At 44.6% G+C, this 19,709-nt stretch overlaps 1 protein-coding gene across 1 annotated transcript in view; it reads right to left on the minus strand.

Moving 5' to 3' along the window:
* The window catches only part of LOC129834863 (neogenin-like), a 211,934-nt gene that overhangs the window by 62,305 nt on the left and 129,920 nt on the right, over window positions 1-19,709 (minus strand). Inside the window, exon 5 of the mRNA XM_055900197.1 lies at window positions 13,058-13,194. Coding sequence (XP_055756172.1) covers window positions 13,058-13,194 — 137 coding nt within the window. The remainder of the gene's footprint in view (window positions 1-13,057; window positions 13,195-19,709) is intronic.

The following is a 19,709-nucleotide window of genomic DNA, read 5'->3' on the forward strand; positions in this document are numbered from 1 at the left end:
GGAACAGAGGGTGGGTTCAACAGCGTAATCAGCCAGGCTAACTGTTCTATAATATAATGACATGATCATTTAGCAGGCGCTCTTATCCAGAGAAACTTACAGATAATAGCCTACAGGTAATTCAGTCGTGGTTTAAATAAGTCTTACCTACAACTCTAATTAAACTCCATCCTCCAACCATCTGAGCAATGTTCTGAGTGGCACCACGTATCCTAACTGGAATATATAAGGTTCTGAGTGGCACCCCGTAGTCTAACTGGAATATATAAGGTTCTGAGTGGCACCACGTAGCCTAACTGGAATATATAAGGTTCTGAGTGGCACCCGTAGTCTAACTGGAATATATAAGGTTCTGAGTGGCACCCCGTAGTCTAACTGGAATATATAAGGTTCTGAGTGGCACCCCGTAGTCTAACTGGAATATATAAGGTTCTGAGTGGCACCCCGCAGTCTAACTGGAATATATAAGGTTCTGAGTGGCACCCGTAGTCTAACTGGAATATATAAGGTTCTGAGTGGCACCCCGTAGTCTAACTGGAATATATAAGGTTCTGAGTGGCACCCCGTAGTCTAACTGGAATATATAAGGTTCTGAGTGGCACCCCGTAGTCTAACTGGAATATATAAGGTTCTGAGTGGCACCCCGTAGTCTAACTGGAATATATAAGGTTCTGAGTGGCACCCCGTATCCTAACTGGAATATATAAGGTTCTGAGTGGCACCCCGTATCCTAACTGGAATATATAAGGTTCTGAGTGGCACCCCGTATCCTAACTGGAATATATAAGGTTCTGAGTGGCACCCCGCAGTCTAACTGGAATATATAAGGTTCTGAGTGGCACCCCGTAGTCTAACTGGAATATATAAGGTTCTGAGTGGCACCCCGCAGTCTAACTGAAATATATAAGGTTCTGAGTGGCACCCCGTAGTCTAACTGGAATATATAAGGTTCTGAGTGGCACCCCGTAGTCTAACTGGAATATATAAGGTTCTGAGTGGCACCCCGTAGTCTAACTGGAATATATAAGGTTCTGAGTGGCACCCCGCAGTCTAACTGAAATATATAAGGTTCTGAGTGGCACCACGTAGCCTAACTGGAATATATAAGGTTCTGAGTGGCACCCCGCAGTCTAACTGAAATATATAAGGTTCTGAGTGGCACCCCGTAGTCTAACTGGAATATATAAGGTTCTGAGTGGCAGCACGTTGTCTAAATGGAATATATCTTGTTCTGACTAGCAGCACATTATCTAACTGGAATCCACACTGATCGACAAACCATTTCGGGGGCATTGTCATGCTGAAACAGGAAATGGCCTTCCCCAAACGGTTGCCACAAAGTTGTAAGCACAGAATCATCTAGAATGTCATTGTATGCTGAAGCGTTGAGATCTCCCTTAATAACTGAAACTAAAGGGGTCCGAACCATGAAAAACAGCCCCAGACCACTATTCCTCCTCCACCAACTTTACAGTTGGCACTATTGATTCGGACAGGTAGCGTTTTCCTGGCACCCGGCAAAACCAGATTTGTCCGTCGGACTGCCAGATGGCGAAGTGTGATTCATCACTCCAGAGAATGTGTTTCCACTGCTCCAGAGTCCAATGGCGGCAAGCGTTACGCCACTCTAGCCAACGCTTGGCGTTGCGCATGGTAATCTTAGGCTTGTGTGCGGCTGCTCGGCCATGGAAACCCATTTCATGACGCTCCCGACGAACAGTTACTGTGCTGACGTTCCTTCTAGAGACAGTTTGGTATTTGGTTGTGAGTGTTGCAACCAAGGACAGATGATTTTTACGCGCTACGTGCTTTAGCACTCAACGGACCCTGAGCTTGTGTGGCCTACCACTTCGCGGCTGAGCAGGAGTTGCTCCTAGAGGTTTCCACTTTACAATAACAGCACTTACAGTTGACGTGGGTAGCTCTAGCAGAGCAGAAATGTTATGAACTGACTTGTTGGAAAGGTGGCATCCTATGACGTGTGTCACGTTGACAGTCACTGAGCTCTTCAGTAAGGGCCATTCTACTGTCAATGTTTGTCTATGGAGATTGCATGGCTGTGCGCTTGATTTTATATACCGATCAGCAATATGTATGGCTGAAATAGACAATTCCACTAATCACACTATATATACACAGAAGTATCTTGTAAACAGCATGGATGTTCATACTGTACTCTAAACCAGAGCTATAATGTTATTATAGAGTGCAGTTGTCAGCCACTCATTGGCCTGCTTTGTGCAGTATCTATTGGGGAACAGTTTGAGACGGGACTACTGCTTACGCAGTGCGGTGTTGTCGAGACTACTGCCTACGCAGTGCGGTGTTGTCGAGACTACTGCCTACGCAGTGCGGTGTTGTCGAGACTACTGCCTACGCAGTGCGGTGTTGTCGAGACTACTGCGAGAGAAAGAGTATTTATTGCTGTGTGATGAAGGGGGGGAAGAGAGTATTCATTGCTGTGTGATGAAGGGGGGGAAGAGAGTATTCATTGCTGTGTGATGACGGGGGGGAAGAGAGTATTCATTGCTGTGTGATGACGGGGGGGAAGAGAGTATTCATTGCTGTGTGATGACGGGGGGGAAGAGAGTATTCATTGCTGTGTGATGACGGGGGGGGAAGAGAGTATTCATTGCTGTGTGATGACGGGGGGGAAGAGAGTATTCATTGCTGTGTGATGACGGGGGGGAAGAGAGTATTCATTGCTGTGTGATGACGGGGGGGAAGAGAGTATTCATTGCTGTGTGATGACGGGGGGGAAGAGAGTATTCATTGCTGTGTGATGACGGGGGGGAAGAGAGTATTCATTGCTGTGTGATGACGGGGGGGAAGAGAGTATTCATTGCTGTGTGATGACGAGGGGGAAGAGAGTATTCATTGCTGTGTGATGACGAGGGGGAAGAGAGTATTCATTGCTGTGTGATGACGAGGGGGAAGAGAGTATTCATTGCTGTGTGATGACGAGGGGGAAGAGAGTATTCATTGCTGTGTGATGACGAGGGGGAAGAGAGTATTCATTGCTGTGTGATGACGAGGGGGAAGAGAGTATTCATTGCTGTGTGATGACGAGGGGAAGAGAGTATTCATTGCTGTGTGATGACGAGGGGAAGAGAGTATTCATTGCTGTGTGATGACGAGGGGAAGAGAGTATTCATTGCTGTGTGATGACGAGGGGAAGAGAGTATATATTGCTGTGTGAAGAGGGGGAAGAGAGTATTCATTGCTGTGATGAAGAGGGGGAAGAGAGTATTCATTGCTGTGTGATGAAGAGGGGGAAGAGAGTATTCATTGCTGTGTAATGAAGAGAGGGAATAGAGTATTCATTGCTGTGTGATGACGAGGGGGAAGAGAGTATTCATTGCTGTGTGATGAAGAGGGGGAAGAGAGTATTCATTGCTGTGTGATGAAGAGGGGGAAGAGAGTATTCATTGCTGTGTGATGACGAGGGGGAAGAGAGTATTCATTGCTGTGTGATGACGAGGGGAAGAGAGTATTCATTGCTGTGTGATGACGAGGGGAAGAGAGTATTCATTGCTGTGTGATGAAGAGGGGGAAGAGAGTATTCATTGCTGTGTGATGACGAGGGGGAAGAGAGTATTCATTGCTGTGTGATGACGAGGGGAAGAGAGTATTCATTGCTGTGTGATGACGAGGGGGAAGAGAGTATTCATTGCTGTGTGATGACGAGGGGGAAGAGAGTATTCATTGCTGTGTGATGACGAGGGGGAAGAGAGTATTCATTGCTGTGTGATGACGAGGGGAAGAGAGTATTCATTGCTGTGTGATGACGAGGGGAAGAGAGTATTCATTGCTGTGTGATGACGAGGGGAAGAGAGTATTCATTGCTGTGTGATGACGAGGGGAAGAGAGTATTCATTGCTGTGTGATGACGAGGGGAAGAGAGTATTCATTGCTGTGTGATGACGAGGGGAAGAGAGTATTCATTGCTGTGTGAAGAGGGGGAAGAGAGTAATCATTGCTGTGTGAAGAGGGGGAAGAGAGTATTCATTGCTGTGTGATGACGAGGGGAAGAGAGTATTCATTGCTGTGATGAAGAGGGGGAAGAGAGTATTCATGGCTGGGACCCTGTGGTGCTCATTATCTCTGGCAGAGAGAGATCTCCCCCTCTCCCTCCCTGAGCTGAAGTACACCATTTCCTCTAACTGGAGTTCAGACAAATGGAACCTATTGGACTGAGCAATGAGCACAAGTTGACTAAATATACCAATAAAGCTTATGGGGACTGGGAGCTGCCAGGAGACTAGGGACATGTGGTGGTGTGTGTGTGTGTGTGTGTGTGTGTGTGTGTGTGTGTGTGTGTGTGTGTGTGTGTGTGTGTGTGTGTGTGTGTGTGTGTGTGACATGGGCATTTGAGTGTGCAGGCCGGGGGGATTTACTCGAGGGGATGCGTTTGTTCGTTTGTGTGTGTGTTCGTGTGTGAGCTGAGGTTAGCGGAGGAGGAATGGTATTCACACCTAAGAACACCATCCTGGTTTACAATAGAGACCAGATTGCACAGAGCACTGTAATTACAGCACTATAAGACTACATGGTGACTGATTCCATCCACCATCTCCCTGCCTGCTACCCGTTTAGCTGGAGGACTAAAATACACAAACAGACATTTCTGACATTTACAACTGATCAATGATGTTCATGCTTTAATGTTCTGTACATCAATCTCATTGTGTGAAGCCTTTATGCAACGTCTCTGCATTGTAATGTAATAATAGATTGTCTAAATCCATCATGTTCTATTTGATTCTATTCCCTTCTATAATCATCTCTCCCTATATCCCTGTCCAGACTTAGAATGTGACAAGAACACTTCTAACACACCAATCCCAAGTCACACTCCCTCTCGTATAGAAACAGGCTCGCCAGAGAGAAAACCCAGTGCTCTCCAGACCCCACAGTAAATGGATGTAGCATCAAAGTGAACCAAGAGCCTCTCTCTCTCTCTCTCTCCATCCATTCTGCCAGGCAGTCAGAGAAACTGCAAGGCCAATTCTCACAGGGGGCTCAAATTATTTTCTTCAGCAGCTAGATTAGTAATAGTAGTAGAAGCTTTATTGCTTTCCTTCCCCGGGTCGGACTGCAGTTTAGTTATTTAGGAGGACAGTGGAAGGTCATACATCTTTACTGTCAGTTTGTAACACAAAGCCCTCTATGGCTTCCCAATAGGCTTTTTGGAGGAGTATGTGAAGGAGAGAGTTTAGCAACATACTGTGCTTTGAACAGAGCTGCGTTCAGGATGATGATAGTTTTGTGAACCTGTCTTAACCTGAACCAGTGGTGGTGTATTGGGGTCCTACAACACAGCCTCAAATCTAGACATGGCGGTCTACAGGTGGAATACAATGTTTTAAACTGTTAAAGCTAGAATCATTCAATGAAACAAAGCGTAACCACTCAAATAACAAATGTAACCACTCAAATTCATAGAGATGAAAGGACTGACCATCTACGATATCAAAATGATAGTTTTAACCAAGTTGAGGCTACAGTGTTTGTTTACAAACATAGGAGTAAAAAACAAGCTACTATGTAGGGTTTTGATGGGGTTCGACTGTTTAACTAAGCTAATAAGTCATTTCTAAGTTACATTCTTAAAGAATCAATGGACATACATCATTAATTTATAAGTCCAAAAATGTCTATAGAAACGAAGGATTCTAGCTGTAAAGGATTTGGCCTTGTATGCTGGTCAACACCAAAGCATTTAGGTCGAAGCTCAAAACATTGCGATCCTGAACGCACCCTCAGTACAAGGGCATCTACAGTAAGCATAGTTAGCACTCAAGCCATTATAATTCTGACTATGATACAAGGCAGGCACAAAGCACAAAAGACCGTTAACTTGGATTGCATAGCTACATTACACAACATATGTTTGAGTGAGGATCCATCGCTCTTCTTTACTTATCTGGATTAGAGGGTTTTACACACCAAACAAACGTTTTGGGAGAGTCCGATGGTCCTCTTTTGATTAGCTTAGCCCCTAGCCATATTTAGCTTTATGACTCCAATAAAACTGCAGCCTGGCCAGTGAGGCTTGTACTCTACCCGGAGGGGGGAACGGAGCATGGGCTTGAGCTAATTAGCTCTCCTGTTCTTTTCACGATAACGGCTTTAGTCTAAATCCCGAACAAAACAAACAGTGAGGGAAGAATAAGGCGGCGGTGGTCAGAAGCTTGATCATTCTTTTCCCAGCGCCTGGGCCAACATACAGCAGCAGCAAGGAATGCATTCTGGGTAATAACCACAGAGGTCAGTCCTGGGACGTCTAACACCCACCGCCTTTTAGGATGGTCCAAGAACAACATGGCCCAAACTAAAGCTAGAAGCTGGTAGAAATGACAAAATATTGGACAACTACGCTTCTGAATGTAGTTAGTTCTCGCTGGTATTTCCTTCAAACAGTTACAAGTCAAAAGACCAGACTCCTACAAAACAGAAGCCAAGGCCCCTGTTCTAATACTCTGACAATATCCTTCCTGCCAACCTTATTCCTTAAAGTAATCAAGGATCTGACATGTAACGGTTGGTATCTCTGTAATGGGACCTTTCCCTCCTTCCATCAAACTGTTACAGTAGGGACAGGCCTATTGGAACAGGGCCCTGTACCTGGTCAATTGACTCAACCCTATCTGCATTCTGGGGGGGGGGGCTGTAATATTTACACCATGCCTGTGTATATATTCAGCATTACAACTTGATATTGTCCATGACCCTGACGTCTAGCATCTGAGTCAATGTTTTGTCTTTATGCTATAAAGTATGTGACCTTACTTTTCACATCAATTCATCAGATCTTGCTACCTCACTGCTCTAGTCAAAATCATTTCATACTTATGTTGTTTAATACCAGCTAGCTATCACAATGTACATGTTTCCTATAGTCTCTTCCAAGTGTGGTACTGCTTTCCATACAAGCCATTGTAAACACAATAGTCGTTGAGACTGATTGTATTCTTTGTGTTTCTTAGGAGATACAGTAATACTATCCCTCCTCCAACATGAGAGCAACTATGTTGGCCTAGCGCTGCTCTTTTAAAAGAGATACTTCGGGATTTTGGCAATAAGGCCCTTTATCTACTTTCCCAGTCAGATGAAGAACTCCTGGATGCAATCTTTATGTATCTGTGTCCAGTATGAAGGAAGTTAGAGGTACAGTTGAAGTTTACATACACCTTAGCCAAATATGTTTAAAGTCAGTTTTTCACAATTCCTGACATTTAATCCTAGTAAAAATTCCCTGTCTTAGGTCAGTTAGGATCACCACTTTATTTTAAGAATGTGAAATGTCAGAATAATAATAATAGAGAGAATGATTTATTTCAGCTTTTAGTTCTTTCATCACATTCCCAGTGAGTCAGAAGTTTACATACGTTCAATTCGTATTTGGTAGCATTGCCTTCAAATGGTTTAACTTGGGTCAAACGTTTCAGGTTGCTTTCCACAAGCTTCCCACAATAAGTTGGGTGAACTTTAGCCCATTCCTCCTGACAGAGCTGGTGTAACAGTCAGGTTTGTAGGCCTCCTCGCCAGCAAATGCTTTTTCAGTTCTGCCCACACATTTTCTATAGGATTGAGGTCAGGGCTTTGTCATGGCCAATCCAATACCTTGACTTTGTTGTCCTTAAGCAATTTTGCCACAACTTTGGAAGTATGCTTGGAGTCATTGTCCATTTGGAAGACCCATTCGCAACCAAGCTTTAACTTCTTGACTGATGTCTTGAGATGTTGCTTCAATATATCCACATAATTTTCCTCCCTCATGATGCCATCTATTTGTGAAGGGCACCAGTCCCTCCTGCAGCAAAGCACCCCCACAACATGATGCTGCCACCCCACCATGCTTCACGGTTGGGATAGTGTTCTTCGGCTTGCAAGCCTCCCCCTTTTTCCGGCTAACATAACGATGGTCATTATGGCCAAACAGTTCTATTAATGTTTCATCAGACTGTACTTTTTGGAGAAATGTCCTCTGATCTTTGTCCCCATGTGCAGTTGCAAACCGTAGTCTGGCTTTCTTTAATGGCGGTTTTGGAGCAGTGGCTTCTTCCTTGCTGAGCGGCCTTTCAGGTTATGTCGGCTCTGACTTAGAATATGTGGACAACTACAAATACCTAGGTGTCTGGTTAGACTGTAAACTCTCCTTCCAGACTCACATCAAACATCTCCAATCCAAAGTTAAATCTAGAATTGGCTTCCTATTCCGCAACAAAGCATCCTTCACTCATGCTGCCAAACATACCCTTGTAAAACTGACCATCCTACCAATCCTCGACTTCGGTGATGTCATTTACAAAATAGCCTCCAAAACCCTACTCAATAAATTGGATGCAGTCTATCACAGTGCCATCCGTTTTGTCACCAAAGCCCCATATACTACCCACCACTGCGACCTGTACACTCTCGTTGGCTGGCCCTCGCTTCATACTCGTCGCCAAACCCACTGGTTCCAGGTCATCTACAAGACCCTGCTAGGTAAAGTCCCCCCTTATCTCAGCTCGCTGGTCACCATAGCAACACCTACCTGTAGCACGCGCTCCAGCAGGTTTATCTCTCTGGTCACCCCCAAAACCAATTCTTCCTTTGGCCGCCTCTCCTTCCAGTTCTCTGCTGCCAATGACTGGAACGAACTACAAAAATCTCTGAAACTGGAAACACTTATCTCCCTCACTAGCTTTAAGCACCAGCTGTCAGAGCAGCTCATAGATTACTGCACCTGTACATAGCCCATCTATAATTTAGCCCAAACAACTACCTCTTTACCTACTGTATTTATTTATTTATTTTGCTCCTTTGCACCCCATTATTTCTGTCTCTACTTTGCGCTTTCTTCCACTGCAAACCAACCATTCCAGTGTTTTTTAGTTTTTATTTTACTTGCTGTGTTGTATTTACTTCGCCACCATGGCCTTTTTATATTTTTATTTATTTATACATATATTTGTTTGCCTTCACCTCCCTTATCTCACCTCACTTGCTCACATTGTATATAGACTTATATATTTTTCTTCACTGTATCATTGACTATATGTTTGTTTTACTCCATGTGTAACTATGTGTTGTTGTATGTGTCGAACTGCTTTGCTTTATCTTGGCCAGGTCGCAATTGTAAATGAGAACGTGTTCTCAATTTGCCTACCTGGTTAAATAAAGGTTAAATAAATAAATAAATAAAAATATAGCACTCATTTTACTGTGGATATAGATACTTTTGTACCTGTTTCCTACAGGATTGATTTGTACTTTTCGCACCAAAGTAAGTTCATCTCTAGGAGATAGACCACGTCTCCTTCCTGAGCGGTAAGACGGCTGCATGGTCCCATGGTGTTTATACTCGCGTAATATAGTTTGTACAGACGAATGTGGTACCTTCAGGCGTTTGGAAATTGCTCCCAAGGATGAACCAGACTTGTGGAGGTCTACAATTTTTGGGCTGATTTCTTTTGATTTTCCCATGATGTCAAGCAAAGAGGCACTGAGTTTGAAGGTAGGCCTTGAAATACATCCACAGGTACACCTCCAATTGACTCAAATTATGTCAATTAGCCTATCAGAAGCTTCTAAAGCCACGACATCATTTTCTGGAATTTTCCAAGCTGTTTAAAGGTACAGTCAACTTAGTGTATGTAAACTTCTGACCCACTGGAATTGTGATACAGTGAATTATAAGTGAAATTATCTGTCTGTATACAATTACTTGTGTCATGCACAAAGTAGATGTCCTAACCGAATTGCCAAAACTATAGTTTGTTAACAAGAAATTTGTGGAGTGGATGAAAAACGAGTTTAAATTACTCCAACCTAAGTGTATGTAAACTTCCAACTTCAACTGTAGTTTCTCGAGCCAATGCTAACTAGCGTTAGCACAATAACTGGATGTCTACAGGAAAGTAGTTGCGCTAACACTAGCAAACTCCAAACTGCAGGCAGAAACATCAAAATTGTATCCACAAGTTCATCTGACTCTGTAGATAAATTGACTCATTAACAACATCCTGACACTATCCCTTTAATACAGTCACTTCTAGACATAAGTTTTTGTTAATTAAGTGATGAAATGTGCTAAACCACCAGGGTTAATAGGGGAATTAGTTTTGGTTGCTGTGAAGAGAGCAAACAGGGGAAAAAAACTAGGCATGCTTCCCATGGCTAAATCAATTATGGTCCATGTTCAAGTTTAATATACATCCTTAACATGGCAACAAGCAATTAAATGTATCCGCTGGGGGACCACTTAGTAGAGTGCATTGAAATAGAACTGTAATGTTTAAACTGTCTAACTGAGCCAGAGGTACAGTAGAGGAGATGTCTTGGAGCTATGTGGGGTTTTCCGTTGCATAAAGGTAATGTGCAACTTGAAGAATTCCTGACAAATGTGGTCCAATTATTTTCTTGACATTCAATCTACTTGAAATGGGGAAGCCTCTGTGGCTCTACCTTCTTATACACCCAGATAAGAGCTATTCTAGCTTTTTAGAAGCTCGCCATTGGTTAGCAGAGAAAACCGTCCAATCACGATTCAAAGTAGACAAACTGAATAACACTCGTCACACACTGGCGAGTGAATAACACTCGTCACACACTGGCGAGTGCTGAGTTCACGCCAGAGCACTAGTGGGGCCTCGCTGTCACACACAGAACAAACAGACTGGAACATGGAGAGATGCTTTCTGTCTAACAGACCATCTCACATGACAACACACAGGCACAGTATGAGCATCTACACGGGCAGACCCCCCATCCACACTCTCGTTCACGATCCCAAAAAGATAGGCAAATCCCCAAATCCCATAAAGCAGTGAAAAGGGGTGTTTCCTTCCCCATAACGTGTCCGTGCCCAAAATAGCTCATGGAACGTTTATTTTTTTTCCTGAAAATGCCAGGTTGATGACGTTGGGGCGACCGACTGGGAGAGATCAGGAAGGCAATATGTCACAGTTCAAACACCCAGAGATTCTTATCAGACTCCCACTGCCTCAGCTCTAGAGGGCCATTTACAGCCACTATTCTGGACTGTGGGTGGACAAAACATCAAGTCTCATCTTCTAGTTTCCCATCTCAATCTATTTCTACATTAGAGGAAACATCTCACACCCCACTGAGCTAGCTCCTAGCTCAAATATAAATATTCCCTCTGTACAGGCTATTAAAGTTTTACTGGACCTAGGCTTATGCCTATGAAGAGCACATGGAACGAACACGGAAGGCCACATTTCCACCACCCAGAATCTCTCGCACACGTTACCTAACATATAGAAATGCATTAAGGAACTCACAGACAAATACACACACACACACATTTCAGTCCTGGAGAAAGGACCATTTAAAACCAAGAACCCTCAACCCAGGCCTCCGCAGTGCAACAATGGCACAGGCCCTGTAATTAAAACCTGCTGCGTCCTCTGGCCTCATTTATTGTCTTGCCAGCTCCAATAAAGGGGGAGACATTGCAGCGCAGCCACACAGCCTGGTCCCTCCACCCTGGCAGAGAGGGCCCCTGGAGCCATTACACACACTCTCTTGTGTGACTATGCGCGTGTGTGTGAGAGACAGTGTGTTTGGCGCGCGCGTGAACTGTGCGCGTGTTGCGCGGGACCGCCCCCATTGGTCCGTGGGAATGCAGTGAAGTGAGGCCTAGTGAGACAGACTAGACTGTACAGTATCTGCCATGTCAAACTAAAGCCATGGGACTGTTGTTTCAGGAGTTCTAGCCATCTTTAAAAATGAGTGACAAGCAACTCCACGGATTCAGAATAGATTTTGAGTAAACAAGAGCAAAGCAACAACACTTGAAAACTTTTTTCAAAGTTCTAGGTTCACAGCATGGAAATCAAACCAAACTATGGGTTGGCGTGGAGAGTGGAGAATACATCCTGTCCTGTTTTGATTCAGAGTGATGTGTGTGTGTCCCCGCACGATCCCCTTAAGCAAAGCAGCCAACCGCAGTCCTCAAACTGTTCAACTCAATTCAACAGACAAGCAACAGCTGCCTGTAGGGCCCCTCAATCATTCTGCAGCAGAAACCACCACACTAATCATGACAAAGTCTTCCATTGGGTCACATCAACGTTTGGTTTATTTCTCGGAAACAAATATGTACAGAAACCTGCCACAAAGCCTACATCACATTCATTTGGGTGAAAAGGCTTTAGGTCTTTCGAAAGAGAGACTTTTTATTCTAGAAATGTCCATCAATTGTGCCCAACACATTTGTATCCATGTCCTTCAAAATAAAATAAAAGCCTTTTCCTGAGGCAGTCAATTGAGCATTTATTTTGTACAATTGTCAGGAGAACCAATTAATGTCACACTTTACCGGTGCTTCTGCACAACATGTCAACACAATTGAGACATTTTAGCAGGCGCTCTCATCCAGAGTGACTTCCAGTAGTGAGTACATACATTTACCTACTGGTCCCCCGTGGGAATCGAACCCACAACCCTGGCAAGCAACATGCTCTACCAACTGAGCCACACAGGATGTTGTGGAGGAAGATGAGAAATGATATATAGTGTAGCCATTATATTTCTGTAACACTTTGGGATAAATACAGGGGATATGAGATTAACACTTCCTAGTCACATCAACACAGAGAGAGAACAGGAGAAGAAAATAAACAGGGGGGTTGATGTCACGTTATCTACGGTTCAACTACCTACTTACTATCTACATTGTACTGCAACAGGCTATTCTGATGGGTGGTTTTGATACAATGCTACATGGAATGCACACTTAATGCATGTAATGGTGTGGTGTCTATCTACAGTATATTGATGATACCCTATCAAGAGCTGACCAATAGTGTGTGTCCTGGGGAAAGTTTCACTCTGGGTGTTCGGGTGCTAAATTATATAGATATCGTAGGTGGCTATTAAAATTTGACACTCAAAAGACCCATTTGGATCAAAACCATTTGCTAACTGATAACGGTATGTGACAGTTCATTTAAGTGTGTGAAACACACTGTATCAGATGAGGCTTTTCCCAGGCTAGTACTCCATGAAAAGTGATGTGTGTTTGACTTCATCAGTGCAGTACCTTGTACAGTGAGCTCTGCCTTGGCCTCGATAGTGTTGTTAGTGATGTCTGCCATACAGCTGTAGACGCCTGCATCCTCCTCAGTCAGGTTGTAGATCAACAGACTGCCTCCTCCCACCAACTCCAACTTCCCCTCACTGCCAGACAAAAGAACAGAGAGGTGGGAAAATTAGAATTCACTTGTAGATTTCAGGAGGTAAATCGGCAGAGATTTGACAACTGTTTCAGCTAGCGCCTTCCTCAGTGTGAGTGAGGAAGGGCTGAGTGAGGAAGGGCTGAGTGAGGAAGGGCTGAGTGAGGAAGGGCTGAGTGAGGAAGGGCTGAGTGAGGAAGGGCTGAGTGAGGAGGGGGCTGAGTGAGGAAGGGCTGAGTGACGGACGGCTGAGTGAGGGACGGCTGAGCAGCATGATTATCGTTCACGAGCTGGCGTCCTCGTTTCACGTGTGATTCACAAGTTGCCACAATATATTACAGCTCTGTATGCGAGTCCTCTGCTTTTCATGCCATCATGTGGATTTATTCCACATTTGATTATTTTACAGCCTGAATTCAACATGGATTATATACTCATCTACACCCAATACCCCATAATGACTAAGTGAAAACATGTTTAGACATTGTTGCAAATTTATTGAAAATGAAATACAAAAATATTTAATTCACATAAATATTCACACCCCCGAATCAATACTTTTGTAGTATCACCGTTGGCAGCGATTACAGCTGTGAGTCTTTTTGGGTAAGTCTCTAAGAGCTTTCCACACCTGGATTGTGCAACATTTGCCCATTATTCTTTTCAAAAATCCTTCAAGCTCTGTCAAGTTGATTGTTGATCTTGGCTAGACAGCCATTTTCAAGTCTCGCCATAGATTTTAAAGCCGATTGAAGTAAAAACTGTAACTAAACCACTCATGAACATTCAATGTTGTCTTGGTAAGCAACTTGTGTAAATTTGACCTTGTGTAAAAGTGTTAAAAAGCAGACAAATTCCCCTTTCAGCAGGACGATAACCTAAAACACATCTACCAATTGGTGCCCTTCTTTGCGAGGCATTGAAAACCCTCCCCTAGACTTTGTGCTTGAATATGTGCTTGAAATTCACTACTCAATTGAGGGACCTAACAGATAGTTGTATGTGTGGGGTACAGAGATGGGGAAGTCATTCAAAAATCATGTTAACCACTATTATTGAACACATACATGTTCAATGCAATATATTATCTGATTTGTTCAGCACATTTTTATTCCTGAACGTTTTTAGGTTTGCCATAACAAAGTGGTTGAATACTTTTTGACTCAAGATATTTCAGCTTGAAAAAAATAAACAAACTAAATTGCACTTTCACATTATGGGGAATTGTGTGTGAATACTTTCTGAAGGCACTGTAGATGATTACTTGAGTTATCTTGTGTTCAGCTAAAATGTGTGATTGTAATTCAAGAGCATGAACAGTGACCCGCCCACTATAATACTGTTGATGACCCAGCACCAAGACATTCACACTAAGATGGTAACAGAGATAACCTCATCTCATTGGCTCCCCGGCAACTGAATGGTATGAAGAACCCAATACTAGGTGGAAGCATCAATGATTTTCCTCAGGCCTGGGAGATTTGGTTACATGTGCATCCAAAATAACCCCTTTTCCCAACCTAAAGCAGCATCTCATCTTCCAACAAACCCAGTGACCTTCATCTTAAAGAGCTTGTCCTTTGAACTGCTCAATATTCCAGGAGGGTAGCAGGCCTCCGACAACAGTGTTGATTTAACGTGTGATGCAGAGGAAGAGGAAGAAATCAATAGGTTATGAAGGAGAGCACTGGTGAGATTGTGTGTGTGTGTGTGTGTGTGTGTGTGTGTGTGTGTGTGTGTGTGTGAGAGAGAGAGGTACAGTAGGGAGAGAGAGGTACAGTAGGGAGAGAGTGATAGTAGAGAAAATAGCCCTTGGCGGTACCAGGAAACAGAGGGGAGGCAGAGATCGTAGAAATGCAAACTGCAGAACCCACCGTCTGCCGGCCATCGATTTGGCTTTAAACTCCTGACTAGCTGGGATTTCCACCGCAGCGTGCACCCTTCCTGCGCTCTTTTTCACTCCCTCTCCCTCCCCACCACTTTGCCCTGCCTGGAATGGCTGCTTACAGCACCCTGGGTCAACTGATTGGCTGCTTACAGCAACCTGGGCCATCTGATTGGCTGCTTACAGCACCCTGGGCCATCTGCTGTGTAACAGAGCTGTTTGTTGGACTGGGCCTCTACCTGCTGTCTGGATGACATCACACTGCTGACTGAGTGAAAGATGTGGCTTGTTCAGAGCACAATTCCAATGATCTTCACACCGCCTGGATTGACTATGGATAGACTGTTGGTGAGGTCAAACGCATGATTGAACCCATTCATATATTTTGATAAGATTAGTGGAACTGCTCCAGCGGAAAGTTTTGAATGAACACTTGTGAAATAACACACACTGCTGTAAGTGAATATTATGTTGGTCCCAGTGTGACAACAGCCTCTTGTTTAGAGTGTGAGTGCTATTCACTGAGATGTTCCCAGAGGTGAATGGCTGGTTGGCTGGTGGTGCAGTCGACTGCCCTATGGTGCGCAACCAACTGGGCAGTGTAGCCTATAGGACGGGAGTTCCACACAGCAGTCCAGACCCAACCACAGATTGTATAAGAGAGGGGAACACTAGCTGCAGTCAGGGCCTCCAACACCTCCCACCTCTTCATGGAAAAACAGACAGAACATCATAACAGTAACTCATAAAGGAGTATTTTGTCTTCTCCCCAGGTCCTGAGACCGCTTTATGAAACAAGCCACAAATACCTTGCTCTAGCTAGCTTCTCTTACAACAGTGGCTTCTCTCCCTTCTTCTCAGGGCCGCCAAAATGTTGTCCATGTTCTTTTAGTAGGTGTAGGAGTTGGGGCCATTCAAAAGACACAGTGTGGAACTGAACAGATCAATAGGACTCCTTTAGTCCTTTTAGAACAGTCGCTGAGCTCCATTGAGGGCCTTCGCTCCACCAGGGCGTCTACTCTCATTGACAGTGGCATTGTGACACAGTGAGGTGCAGGTATTGAAGACGTCAATACCTTTTCACTACATCCAGAAGGCTACGTAGGAAAGCCACATAGTCTCTCCACGCTTTATAAGAATGAGATCTTAAAATGACTACAGTTTAAGACGTCACCACTCCCACCTTTCAGTCAATGAGGAAAGATTGTAAGTCAATTGAAAGGGTTGAATCAGTAACATGGGAGGCAATATGGCCCACCTCCATTGTCGTGGCTAATTCCTCCCTATCCTGTATTCAAATCCGAGCCGGAGCTGTTGTGACCGTGAGATATGCCACATCCCCGTGGTAACAGGGACTCTTCAGTGGAAGAGGCAGGAGCCTGGGCTTAATTAAACATGCATTACACAGTCCTCACCTACAAAGAGCTTTTTAATTAGCTCCAAATTTACACTGTCACTTAGCATCCGTTCGCCGCCGCCACGAGGACGCCAGACACGCTATCGGAGAACGGTATTGAGTGCTAGGTGAGATGTCACAGGTACCGGTTGATATGGCGCTAATTGGGCTTGCGCTTTGTGTTAGCTAATGCAAGCTAGAGATATGGTACCATTGTCATGTTCACCTGGCAGAGAGAGCCGCGTCACTGGCGTGCTTGGAAGTGTTGATGTACTGATGAAGCATGTCTGGCTGCAAGGATGTACAGATGGGTCGTCAGATGGCTACATAACATATAGATGTACAGCTGGGTCGTCAGGTGGCTACATAACATATAGATGTACAGCTGGGTCGTCAGGTGGCTACATAACATATAGATGTACAGCTGGGTCGTCAGGTGGCTACATAACATATAGATGTACAGCTGGGTCGTCAGGTGGCTACATAACATATAGATGTACAGCTGGGTCGTCAGGTGGCTACATAACATATAGATGTACAGCTGGGTCGTCAGGTGGCTACATAACATATAGATGTACAGCTGGGTCGCCAGGTGGCTACATAACATATAGATGTACAGCTGGGTCGTCAGGTGGCTACATAACATATAGATGTACAGCTGGGTCGTCAGGTGGCTACATAACATATAGATGTACAGCTGGGTCGTCAGGTGGCTACATAACATATAGATGTACAGCTGGGTCGTCAGGTGGCTACATAACATAGGGATGTACAGCTGGGTCGTCAGGTGGCTACATAACATATGGATGTACAGCTGGGTCGTCAGGTGGCTACATAACATATAGATGTACAGCTGGGTCGTCAGGTGGCTACATAACATATAGATGTACAGCTGGGTCGTCAGGTGGCTACATAACATATAGATGTACAGCTGGGTCGTCAGGTGGCTACATAACATATGGATGTACAGCTGGGTCGTCAGGTGGCTACATAACATATGGATGTACAGCTGGGTCGTCAGGTGGCTACATAACATATAGATGTACAGCTGGGTCGTCAGGTGGCTACATAACATATAGATGTACAGCTGGGTCGTCAGGTGGCTACATAACATATAGATGTACAGCTGGGTCGTCAGGTGGCTACATAACATATAGATGTACAGCTGGGTCGTCAGGTGGCTACATAACATATGGATGTACAGCTGGGTCGTCAGGTGGCTACATAACATATAGATGTACAGCTGGGTCGTCAGGTGGCTACATAACATATAGATGTACAGCTGGGTCGTCAGGTGGCTACATAACATATAGATGTACAGCTGGGTCGTCAGGTGGCTACATAACATATAGATGTACAGCTGGGTCGTCAGGTGGCTACATAACATATAGATGTACAGCTGGGTCGTCAGGTGGCTACATAACATATAGATGTACAGCTGGGTCGTCAGGTGGCTACATAACATATAGATGTACAGCTGGGTCGTCAGGTGGCTACATAACATATAGATGTACAGCTGGGTCGTCAGGTGGCTACATAACATATAGATGTACAGCTGGGTCGTCAGGTGGCTACATAACATATAGATGTACAGCTGGGTCGTCAGGTGGCTACATAACATATAGATGTACAGCTGGGTCGTCAGATGGCTACATAACATATAGATGTACAGATGGGTCGTCAGGTGGCTACATAACATATAGATGTACAGCTGGGGCGTCAGGTGGCTACATAACATATAGATGTACAGCTGGGTCGCCAGGTGGCTACATAACATATAGATGTACAGCTGGGTCGTCAGGTGGCTACATAACATATAGATGTACAGCTGGGTCGTCAGGTGGCTACATAACATATAGATGTACAGCTGGGTCGCCAGGTGGCTACATAACATATAGATGTACAGCTGGGTCGCCAGGTGGCTACATAACATATAGATGTACAGCTGGGTCGTCAGGTGGCTACATAACATATAGATGTACAGCTGGGTCGTCAGGTGGCTACATAACATATAGATGTACAGCTGGGTCGTCAGGTGGCTACATAACATATAGATGTACAGCTGGGTCGTCAGGTGGCTACATAACATATAGATGTACAGCTGGGTCGTCAGGTGGCTACATAACATATAGATGTACAGCTGGGTCGTCAGGTGGCTACATAACATATAGATGTACAGCTGGGTCGTCAGGTGGCTACATAACATATGGATGTACAGCTGGGTCGTCAGGTGGCTACATAACATATAGATGTACAGCTGGGTCGTCAGGTGGCTACATAACATATAGATGTACAGCTGGGTCGTCAGGTGGCTACATAACATATAGATGTACAGCTGGGTCGTCAGGTGGCTACATAACATATAGATGTACAGCTGGGTCGTCAGGTGGCTACATAACATATAGATGTACAGCTGGGTCGTCAGGTGGCTACATAACATATAGATGTACAGCTGGGTCGTCAGGTGGCTACATAACATATAGATGTACAGCTGGGTCGTTGGCTACATAACATATAGATGTACAGCTGGGTCGTCAGGTGGCTACATAACATATAGATGTACAGCTGGGTCGTCAGGTAGCTACATAACATATAGATGTACAGCTGGGTCGTCAGGTGGCTACATAACATATAGATGTACAGCTGGGTCGTCAGGTGGCTACATAACATATGGATGTACAGCTGGGTCGTCAGGTGGCTACATAACATATAGATGTACAGCTGGGTCGTCAGGTGGCTACATAACATATAGATGTACAGCTGGGTCGTCAGGTGGCTACATAACATATAGATGTACAGCTGGGTCGTCAGGTGGCTACATAACATATAGATGTACAGCTGGGTCGCCAGGTGGCTACATAACATATAGATGTACAGCTGGGTCGCCAGGTGGCTACATAACATATAGATGTACAGCTGGGTCGCCAGGTGGCTACATAACATATAGATGTACAGCTGGGTCGTCAGGTGGCTACATAACATATAGATGTACAGCTGGGTCGCCAGGTGGCTACATAACATATAGATGTACAGCTGGGTCGTCAGGTGGCTACATAACATATAGATGTACAGCTGGGTCGTCAGGTGGCTACATAACATATAGATGTACAGCTGGGTCGCCAGGTGGCTACATAACATATAGATGTACAGCTGGGTCGTCAGGTGGCTACATAACATATAGATGTACAGCTGGGTCGTCAGGTGGCTACATAACATATAGATGTACAGCTGGGTCGTC

The sequence above is a fragment of the Salvelinus fontinalis genome, chromosome 35 (genome assembly GCF_029448725.1).
Source record: "Salvelinus fontinalis isolate EN_2023a chromosome 35, ASM2944872v1, whole genome shotgun sequence".
NCBI classification, from domain to species: domain Eukaryota; kingdom Metazoa; phylum Chordata; class Actinopteri; order Salmoniformes; family Salmonidae; genus Salvelinus; species Salvelinus fontinalis.